Source organism: Pongo abelii, chromosome 17 (genome assembly GCF_028885655.2).
Source record: "Pongo abelii isolate AG06213 chromosome 17, NHGRI_mPonAbe1-v2.0_pri, whole genome shotgun sequence".
In the NCBI taxonomy this organism is placed as follows: Eukaryota; Metazoa; Chordata; class Mammalia; order Primates; family Hominidae; genus Pongo; species Pongo abelii.
Window position 1 is genome coordinate 63,795,239 of NC_072002.2, and position 11,133 is coordinate 63,806,371.

The window sequence follows — 11,133 nt, forward strand, 5'->3', positions numbered from 1 at the left end:
CTGCAGCACTGCCTCCAAGGCACCCAAATAGGGGAGATAAGCTGATAGACTTTTCCTGAAGAAGGGGGGCTCTGGCTCCAGTGGGGAGACTGCCTGACTGACTGCATTACAAGTCCAGGGGAGATGCCAGCCTTATCACTCAGGCCTCTGGAGGACGCTTCTGGAAAATGGGCCAGTGGAGGGGCGGCCTCTGGAGCACAGCCTCACCACCGCCCGGCCAGCCCTGCTCAGCAGCCATGAGCATAGCTGCCCTTTGTTAAGCATGTGGGTTGTTCTCTATTGTAAGAGCACTACATGCTACATACAAAAACTGCAGCCATCACAAAAGCAAGCCCTGTGTGTGCAGGCCGCCTGGACCCTGTTCCAGACCTGGGGTCTATACTGGAGCTGATCAGACCCCTTCTTTTTTTTTTTTTTTTTTTTTTGTCTTGAGACAGTCTTGCTCTGTGGCCCAGGCTGGAGTGCAGTGGCGTGATCTTGGCTCACTGCAAGCTCTGCCTCCCATGTTCACGCCATTCTCCTGCCTCAGCCTCCCGAGTAGCTGGGACTACAGGTGCCCGCCACCACGCCCAGCTAATTTTTTTTTTGTATTTTTAGTAGAGACGGGGTTTCACTGTGTTAGCCAGGACGGTCTCGATCTCCTGACCTTGTGATCCGCCTGCCTCGGCCTCCCAAAGTGCTGGGATTGCAGGCATGAGCCACCGCGCCCAGCCAATCAGACCCCTTCTACCACTTCTCAAGTCATTTTCTCCTGCGTTCCCAAAAATGCATCCACATCATCCCGACTTTCAAGGCGCAGCAATACTTTACTTTTTTTTTTTTTTTGAAACAGAGTCTTGCCCTGTCGCCCAGGCTGGAGTGCAGTGGTGTGATCTCGACTCACTGCAACCTCTGCCTCCCAGGTTTGCGCGATTCTTCTCCCTCAGCCTCCTAAGTAGCTGGGATTACAGGTGCACTACCACGACCAGTTAATTTTGTATTTTTCGTAGAGACGGGGTTTCACGATGCTGGCTAGGCTGGTCTCAAACTCCTGACCTCGGGTGGTCCATCCACCTCAGCCTCCCAAAGTGCTGGGATTACAGGTGTGAACCACAGGCCTGGCCTATATACAATACTTCCTAGAGATGTAAAAGTCTCACTCTTACCTGTGGCTGTGCTCCCTTTCTTGGCCCTATTACTGTGGGGTTTTTGTTTTTTCTTTTCAAAAACTTTTCTTTTTTTTTTCCTTTTTTTTTTTTTTTTTTTGTGTGTGTGATGGAGTCTCACTCTGTTGCCCAGGCTGGAGTGCAGTGGTGCAATCTTGGCTCATTGCAACCTCCACCTCCCTGGTTCAAGCAATTCCCCTGCCTCAGCCTCCTGAGTAGCTGGGATTACAGGCGCATGCCACCATGCCCGGCTAATTTTTTGTGTGTTTTTAGTAGAGACGGGGTTTCACCATGTTGGCCAGACTGGTCTCAAACTCCTGACCTCATGATCTGCCCACCTCAGCCTCCCAAAATGCTGGGATTACAGGCATGAGCCACCATGCCTGGCCTCGAAAACTTTTCTTATCATGAAATAGGCATCAACTAAAGTGCATTCAAGACAAATGTGCAGTGGAATAAATGATTTAAAAGGAAATGCCTGCAGCCACGCAGATCATGGGAACATTTCCAGCACCCAAGAAGCCATCCTCGTCCTGGGGGGCCCCCTCCCAGTAGTCCCAAGCTTCTCCTCCTCCTTCCCCCTAATAAGTAGCCACCGTCCTGACTTGATGACAATCACTTCTTGCTGGACTTCACATTTTTTTTCACTATGGTTTGACTTTGCCAGTGTGTCTCTCTATTTTTCACCCTGGGTCAATTTCCTGGAGTTTTCAAGGCTGGACTATTGGGTGTCTGATCCAGGCCACCCGTCCCCTCTGCGCCCCACCTCTCCTCCCAGGCGCCCAGCCCACAGCCCACACTTCACCCTATAAGGAGTCAGGCTGGGGAGGCCACAGGCTAGCCGTTCACAGAGGGGAATTCCTTCTCCACCCCTCGCTGCTGCACAGCCTCGGGGAAGGTTATTCAGTGCTTTAGGCTCCAGTGTCTCCTCTATGAAGTGAGCTCCCAGGAAGGCTGAATGTTGCAATGCTTGGAGAGGGTCTGACTTTCCTTCTCAAACCTTCCCACCTCCCTGCTTTGGCTATTTCTATTCCTGGCACCTGGCATGCTTTTTCCTTCCCTTTGCACAGATTCTTGGATTTCTCCATCATAGCCCAATCCAAATGCATTTATGACCCTCTGTCCGATGACTTACTCTTCCAGGTTTATTTCTCATGCAGCATCCCTACATTCTAAAGGGCTAATAAAAGCCTCTGCTATTCATTGGGCCTGCAGCCTCTTTCGATGTATTATCCGTAATTCTTCCATCAACTAGAAGTGGATACAGCTCTGTTTTATAGATGACTAAATTGAGGCTTGCAGAGGGTAAGTGATTTTGCCCAAGGTCACAGAGTTGCTGAATGACAAAACTGGGAATCCAACTCTGTCTCTCCAGTTGGGGCCATGTTAGCTCATGTGACACCTTTCTTCACCCAGTTCACAGTGGCTGTGGCCATTTCCAAGGCAGCTGGCTCACGCTTCTGACCGAGGAACTACACAGAAGTGGCGAAGAGCACCAGAGCCAGAGAGCCCAGGCCTCAGCCCCAGCACAGCCACTTTCTGCCCGCTACCTTCAGCTTCCTCCTCTGTAAACGTGGGATGAAAGATAGCACTTACCACCTCTGCAAACCTGCCAGCGAAGAGACCACTTAGACCACTTCCCCCATCGCGTTGTTATCACCATTAAATGAGATTATACACGCTCATTCCTGTGCCTGCTACGCTCCACAGATGTTACTCGTTATGCACATGCCTCGCTCGGGGCTCCCAGAGGCTCAGCTTTCGTGCAGGGAAACTCGTGCAGCCCCAGCCTCAGGTCTAGCCACAGGGTTGAGGCCCCTCCACAAGCCTCCCAGAAGCCATGGCTGTGTGTCTCCCACTCACCCACAAACCATCTCTTTGTGGAGCCTTGAAGCTGGGTGTTGGGGGAACCTTGCCCTTACACTGATGATGAAGGATCCCAAGGGCTCTGGGAGCCTCCAGTGGGTCCCAGCTCTGTGGCAGGAGGTCGGGCCACCGGGCAACGTCCATGCGTGCACATCACCCTGGGTCCCAACCCTTCCCTAGGCCTGGGCCTGTCCCGAGGTGGGTGCATCCATCTGACCCGGGAGCACTGGGGGTGCTGGAGGTGAGAGAAGGCACATGCAGGAGCCAACCTTAGTTGGGCGCCCTGAGTATGCTGGACCACATGAGAGGTGCTTCACAAATATTCTGTATTTTTCATTACCCTGTGAGATAGGTGACGTCAATTCCCATCTTATAATTGTGAAAAAGAAGCTCAGAGAGATTAAGCAATATACTCAAGGTCACATAGTTTTGGAATTCATACCAGGCCTGTCTGGCCCCAGAATCCAGGTTTTCCTTCCACAACTAACTTACTGCCCTAAGGTGGACAGTCCTCTGGTGTTAGCTGCGGGCAGTCCTGAGGGAATAATAAAGGTGAGACCCTCAACTCTCCCAAATAAGGGCCCCATCTCTGCTTCACAGAAATAGACATTTCAGAGCCTTAAGAGAGGGGGATTGTGTTGAGTCTTTAGATAGATTTGGGAAGTATTGCCATCTTAACAAGACCAATTCATGAACATGGGATTCATGAACATGGGATGTCTTTCTATTTGTTGTAATTTTAAAAAATTTCCTTCAACAAGGTTTTATAGTTTTTAGAGTATAAAAAGATCTCCTTTTTTTTTTTTTTTTTTTTGAGAGATGGTCTCACTTCCATCACCTAGCCTGGAGTGCAGTGGTGAGATTATGGCTCCCTGCAGCCTTGAACTCCCAGGTTTAGGTGATTCTCCCACCTCAGCCTCCCGAGTAGCTGAGACCACAGCCTGGCTATTTTTTATTTTTTGTAGAGATGGGGTCTTGCCATGTTGCCCAGGCTGGTCTTGAACCCCTGGGCTCAGGTGATCTGCCTGCCTCACGCTCTCAAATGCTACATTTCTTTTGTTAAAGTTATTCCTAAGTATTTTATTCTTTTTTATGCTATTGTAAATAGAATTGTTCTTTAAATTTCATTTTAGGTTCCTCATTTCTAGTGTATAGAAATAGTCAGTTTCTGTGTATTGATTTTATATCCTGCAAATTTGCTGAACTTATTAGTTCTAATTGTCTCTTAATGGATTCTTCAGGATTTTCTATACATAAGATCTTGTCATCTGCAAACAGAGATCGTTTTACTTCTTCCTTTTTATTTATTTTATTTATTTTATTCATTTCTTTATTTATTTTGAGACAGAGTTTCGCTCTTATTGCCCAGGCTGGAGTGCAATGGCACAGTCTCGGCTCACTGCAACCTCTACCTCCTGGGTTCAAGCAATTCTCCTGCCTCAGCCTCCTGAGTAGCTGGGACTACAGGCGCCCACCACCACGCCCAGCTAATTTTTGTATTTTTAGTAGAGACGGGGTTTCTCCATGTTGGTCAGGCTCGTCTCCAACTCCCAACCTCAGGTGATCCACCCACCTTGGCCTCCCAAAGTGGTGGAATTACAGGTGTGAGCTACCGTGCCCGGCCTTACTTCTTCCTTTTTAATCTGGAGGCCTTTTACTTCTTTTCTTGCCTGATCACCCTGGCTGGAACCTCCAGCACCGTGTTGAGCAGAAGTTGTGATGGGGACACCCTGCCTTGTTCCTGCTCTTAAGGGAGAAGCATCCGGTCTTGCACCACTAAGTACTGTGTTAGTGATGTGTTTTCATAGAAATCTTTTATGGGATTGAGGAAGTTCCCGTCTGTTCGTAGTTTCTTGAGTGGTTTTATCACAAAAGGTTTTAAGCTATCATCATGTCATAAGAATATTTAAGAGATGGCAGGAGGGCACACGGCCCCTCCCCTGCTCAGGCTTGTCTGATCCCTGCATGAGGCACTCAGTGCTACCCCCACACCCCTTGCCTCCTCCCCAGAGGTGACCCGTCTTGTCCTCCGTCTCAAGTCTCAGAAGGGGAGTCTTCCCACTCAAGTCTCAGAAGGGGAGAGTTTTGTCTCCGTGAACGTATACCCTCCCACACCAAAAATAAAAATAAAAACCCATCACAGCCCTGAGGCTCTTGGGGCTGGGGCAGGGCCCAGTGCCCTGGCCTGTGAGTGGACACAGCCTGGAAGGGGGCGAGGTGGGGGAAGACTGAGGAGGGCTGAGAGGGGAACCAACAATGGAGGGAGGGAAAGCTGTCAGTTCACAGCCTCAGATACACGGGGTCTGAGGAGGGAAAAGGGGCTGGCAGGGCCAAGCTGGGGTGGCTGTGGGTCTCTTGTCACCAGCTCAGAACATGCTGATGGGCTGGGCCTACGCCTGACCAGACAGGGAGCTGTGGGGGACCAGAGAAGGGACTGTCCCCCTGCTGCTGTCACTCCCAGCACTTCGGCCAGCTCTCTCACCCTGCCTACCTCCAGGTACCCCTTCCAGGCACAGCACCCCTTCTTACCTCTGCCCATGCCTTCTCCCTCTCTCCTAGTTCCTCCTCAGGAGGCACCTCACCCGGAGAGCCCTCTCTCCCTCCAGGCCACCCCTGGCCCCTCAGCACCCTCGGCAGCATTGTCACTGCTGGCTGTGGCACACAGTGGATGCTCCTCCCCTGGGTTTACAGGTAGAGGTGAGAGGTGTGTGTGTGTGTGTGTGTTTGTGTGTTCAGGGAGGAGAGGGATAAAAGATAAGCGAGAGGGGCTGGTGGAGCAGGAGAGACCTCAGGGTCAAGGGCTGGGGGACTCGGGGGAGCCCTCTCCAGCGCTGGAAGCCCATTCTCCTACATCCAGGGTGTGTGTGTGTGGAGGGGGGCATTCTTTTAAGGTGACTCACGCGCCCTGCCTGCTCAGCTCTGCACGCCTGGGCTCCCGGGCTCTAATGAAGATAATGAGGCCAAGGAGGTATTTATGGCGCGTCCTCCTGGGGGAGCCTCGTGGCCTCCCAGCCATGACCTCAGTGCTCATGGGGACGGCCCCAGGCGTCCCAGGCCGGTGTCAACTTGCAGGAGGAGGAAACTGAGGCCCAGGAGGGAGAGGGTCCACCCATAGATGCCACCCTGTGGGCAGAGGATCTCAAGAAGCAGGAGGCCCCCTGCTCCCTCCACCAAACCCATGGAAATCAGGGCTGTTAGCACAAAAAGGCCCAGTTAGGCCGGCTCCTTTCTTTTTTTTTTTTGAGACAGAGTCTCGCTCTGTCAGCAGGCTGGAGTGCAGTTGCGTGATTTCACTCACTGCAACCTCTGCCTCCCGGGTTCAAGCGATTCTCCTGCCTCAGCCTCCCGAGTAGCTGGGACTAGAGGCGTGTGCCACCACACCCAGCCAATTTTTGTATTTTTAGTAGAGACGGGGTTTCAGCACATTGGCCAGGATAGTCTCGATCTCTTGACCTCGTGATCCGCCCGCCTCGGTCTCCCAAAGTCCTGGGATTACAGGCGTGAGCCACCGCCCCTGGCCTGGCCGGCTCCTTTCTAAGGTGGATCCGGGTGCAGGGTCCACGCTGCCTCCACGGTCCCCGCCTGCACCACCCCAACTCCCACCCATGGGGTCACAATGCTGCCCTCCCAGGGGATTCCCCTGCTGCAGACCTGCCCCACCTGGCCAGGCACTATTGGGGAAACCAAGGCAGGGGCTTTGCCCCCACTCTGGGGAGTCTGAGGAGTGGCATGAACCCAGGAAGACACAGGAGAGGGAACGGACAGGCGCGCCTGCAGGAGCAGCCGAGCTGAGCTCCTGATGCCTAAGGGGCCTGGGTCTGGGCCTGAGTCTGGGCCTTTCCAGGAGGCGCTGGGCTTCGTGCAACCGTGAGCTCCTAAGGCCCCTTCAGCAGGCCTTGGCTGGCCCAGAGGCCCTGAGGCAGCTCTGCCAGTCTTTACGAAGCAATGGCCCTGCTCAGGGTGAGGGAAGAGAGGCCCAGGCAGCCTCGCTTCATTTCCAGGGCCGCCATCTTCATTTCCAGGGCCGCCATGTCCCCACCTCCGGGGTGGCTTTGCCCTTGGGGGCTGGTAACCCCAGGAAACCTCTGCATCTCCCTAGCTGTGGTCAGCAGGCCCCTCCTCCGGCAGACCCTGCCCCTCGCACCCTACAAGGATGAGCAGGGTTCCCTGGTGGCAAAGACCTGGGCCAGGTCTCTATCCCTGGCCTGGGGGTGCCCTGGCCTCGCTTATTCTCATCCCCGACCTGAGCTCAGCCTCCATGGCTGAGGGACAGAGGCCACTGTACCCTGGGCCTGGGGTTAACGGTGTTATCTGCTAAGCCTCCACTACCGAGAGCGCTACCAAGTCCTCTCCACGCATGTTCACATCTAACCTCCACAGCAGCCGCCTGAGGGGGCTTCTATTAAACAGCGCAGAAACGGAGTGAGGTCTAGAGAGGGCGTGTCCTCGTCCTGGGAAAGGACAGAGCAGGGACTTGAAGTGTCCCGGGAAGTGATCCTCAACCCGGGGATTGCTGTGCCCCAGGATCTGCCGGCTCCTCCGACACCTCAGACCCCCGCAGCCAGGCGTGAGCAGGGGACCGCCAGCTGGGGCGTTCGGGGCAGGCCTTCTGCAGAGGGCTGTCTGGTTCATCTCCTCACCGCCCAGGACATGGCTGGGGAATGGTCCAGGCCACGGCAGGGGCGGGGGGGACTCCTGCCCGCCAAGGGACTGGAGTTCTGGGTGCAGGTTGGGGAACCAGTCTCTGGGGTAGGGTCCTCAGGCGGGGCCACCCCAGAGCACACAGTCACGCCCCTGGCATTGGGCACACACCTGCAAGGGGCACCTCCAGGCCTGGGCTCTGGGGCACCAGTGTCTCAGGCCTGGCGGTGCCATCCTGAAGGGAAGCAGAGGCGGGAGAACAGCGGGGAAATGAGCCGGGAGCCTGGGGGTATGGGGGACACAGCTCTGCCATCCAGCCCTGGCCCGCCCGACAGGCTGGATGACCTTCCACAGTCTTTGTCCTCTCTGGCTGCAGGCCACAGCTCTGAAGTGCAACTTTCCCTCAAGGACACCCAGCCAGGGAACCCCCTTCCCACCTGGAGTCCCCCTGGTCCCATGACATAAGCCCTATCTTGGCTGCAAGTGTGTGCACGTGTGTGAGTACGAGTGAGTCAGTGTGTGTGAGCGAGTGTGAATGTGAGTGAATGAGTGTGTGTGATGTGCGGTGATGTGAGTGAATGTGACTGAGCATGTGTGATGTGTGTGGTGTGTGGTGTGAGTGAATGAGTGTGTGTGATGTGTGGTATGTGTGTGAATGAGTGTGTGTGGTGTGTGTGTGTGAATGAGTGTGTGTGATGTGTGGTGTGTGTGTATGTGTGTGTGTGTGCACATACATGCACGGATCCCTGTGAGTCTGGGACTGAGTGAGGAAAAATGCTTCAAGGTCCCCCAGGCCACCCATCCACTGTGTCCCAGCAGCCTGGCTCCTGCTATAACTGCTGAGCGTGAAGAGCTGGTCCCCAGGCAGCACCGGGGTGACGACCATGAATGTGCTCCACACAGGAGTGGGGTGTCAGGCAGGAGGGGATGGCCTCTCTTGCCATCAGGCTGCCCTGGCTGTAACCCTCACCCCAGCTTCCTGCCCCGGCATCCCCCAGCAGCTCTGGGGCGGGAGGAATCGTGGCCGGCCCTAGGGACAGGGGACTTGGGTGGATATGCAGACTCCCCCACCCCTGGCCTTCTTCTCCGCCCAGGGAGGCTGCCCTTTGCCCCTCACCCTGTGCCCCATGCCTCTTCCACCCTCACCCCTGCGGTAGATCGTCACAGACCCCAAACCAGGTTCCCTGGTGGTGGCTTGCTGTGGTTTGGGGTGGAAGTCTGGCAACCCACAGACCCTACCCCCATTCCCCCATCCTGGCACCTCTGCTCTCTGAATCCCCTGAAGGCTCAGGTGGCCTGAAGTTGTCTTTCTTGCCTCTGGGGAGCTGACAGTGGAAGCCCCAGTCATGGCCTCTCCCGAGTCCAGACCTATGTCTCCGGTGGTTTCTGCATGTCCACAGGGGTGTGTCATCCCCACTACAGACTCAGCATGCCTGAAAACAGCCTCCTCATCTCCCCTCGGCCCCAAAACGCGCCACCCCCTCCACTGACGTCCTCCCGGGCGCCCAGCCTGAGGCCATCACCTGGAGCCAAATCCCACCCGGAGGGACAGAGGCGGCCGCGTGGCAGGCAAGGGGAAAGAGGTGCTGGCTCTGGAGTTGGGGAAGCTGGGTCCAAGCCCCTGCAATCCCTGTGTGACCCGGGGCCCAGAGCTACCTCCTGAGGCCTCAGTTTCCCCTCTGTTTCGGAGCTGGCGGGAGAGTGACTGAGGCAGGGTGAGGTGTGTGGAGAGTGGCAGGGGGCTTGGCCAGTGTGGATCCCGGATCCCGCATGGGAACCCTTGCAGTCGTCAGGGCCTGGCTGCAATTGCCTGTGAGGGCCCTGCCTAACCTGGCGTCCCCTCCTCTCCCACACAGCTGTCCGGCTCCACCATGACCTTTGCCAAGCCATGCCCCGGCTCAGACCCCTCCAGGGTCGGCATGTTCACCACACTGGAGTCCAGTGCCACCGCCCCCACTGCCACAGCTAGGCCCTGGCTACCCCTCTAGCCCTTCACCAGGACATCCCATCCCTGCCTCTCCAGGCAAAGCGCACAGCTAGTGTGGTCCCCCACCTCCATCTGCAGCACGCAGCCCCCAGGGCCCTAACTCACCCCCTCTTCCCTCACAGGGCTTCCCTGCCGTCCAGTGTTGGGTGAGAAAGGTGGAGGGGACATGTAGCCCCGGATGGAGGTGCAGCACCAACGAGAAAGCTCCGGCCTGCGGGAGGGACGCTCGGGCTTAGGTCAAAGCCAGGAGCTCCGGGAAACCTGGGTTCAGCTGCCACACCCCACGGAGGGGACACACCCTTCCCTGCCTGATGGCAGGGCCCATGGTAGACACAACCCATGACCTCACCTCTCCTGGCTCCAGGCCTCAGCCCTGCCCACTTCTGGAGAATTCCATGACTCAGGTAACAGATGAGGGGCCTAGCCAGTCTCAGAGCCAAGGTCACACCGCCCTACACCTTGCTGTCCCCACAGCATCTGCAGGAGGGGCACGCCAGGACCGGAGACCCAGGGAGCAGCCTCACCAGAGAGAAAAGAGCCTGTAGAGTGGTGAGCTCAGGTCTGCAGCTCCCGCAGGCAGGGCATGAAGGGCTGGGAGGCGGGGCCTGGGCCTGGTGTCAGGGAGGTTACCTAGCAGAGGGTCCCACAGTCCACACACAGGGCTGCCAGGTACGGCTGCATGGGTTGTGCACTGCTTAACTGCAGAGGGCGCCCCACATACAGACTTGACATGCTGGCTGGCCCACAACGTGATGGCCCTGATTGTTACACACAGACACACACACATGCGTGTGCACACACACATGCACATACGCACACACATGCACACATGTGCATACTTGGGTCCACACAGCCTTTTTTTTTTTTTTTTTTAAAGAGGTGGGTCTTGCTCTGTCACCTAGCCTGGTGATCATACAATTGCATGATCATACAATGGCATGATCATAGCCCACTGTAGCCTCGACATCCTGGGCTCAAGCAGTCCTCCCGCCTCAGCCTCCCGGAACTATAGGTGTGTGCCACCACACCCAGCTAGATTTTAAAATGTTTTTTAGTGGCAAGATCTCACTATGTTGCTTAGGTTGGTCTTGAACTCCTGGGCTCAAATGATCCTCCCGCCATGGCCTCCCAAAGTACTGGGATTACACACAGCCTCTTGGGAGTTATTTCACACCTATGTCCTAATGGGCTCACACTGCCTCTGCCCTGTTTAAGGATGGCAACAGTGAAGTAAAGGAGTGACCGTGGGACAGGGGAATGGGCTTGGAACGGAAGAGCTGACCTGAAGCCACTTTGCTGGGCCTGCCACATGTTCTCAAACATCAAAATCATCATCACAGCCCTAACTAGGACCCACTGGGCCAGGGCCGGGGCCACCCTCTCCACTGGCCATGGCCTCAGCTGAGTGGAGCCCCTTCCCATTCTCTGAACCTGCCTTGATTTGGGGCTGACCAAGCCCTTGCTCATGGTGTCCCCAAGCTGGATCCCCCCATA

General features: G+C 55.6%; 1 protein-coding gene across 1 annotated transcript; it reads right to left on the minus strand.

The window, feature by feature from the left end:
- Positions 1-7,647: 7,647 nt before the first annotated feature.
- Positions 7,648-9,573, minus strand: LOC100432207 (uncharacterized). Its single transcript, XM_054538145.2, is given in 5 exon segments — positions 7,648-7,791; positions 7,793-8,198; positions 8,200-8,398; positions 8,799-9,038; positions 9,483-9,573. Coding segments are annotated over 5 exon segments (1,080 nt in total).
- Between the last annotated feature and the right edge of the window lie 1,560 nt (positions 9,574-11,133).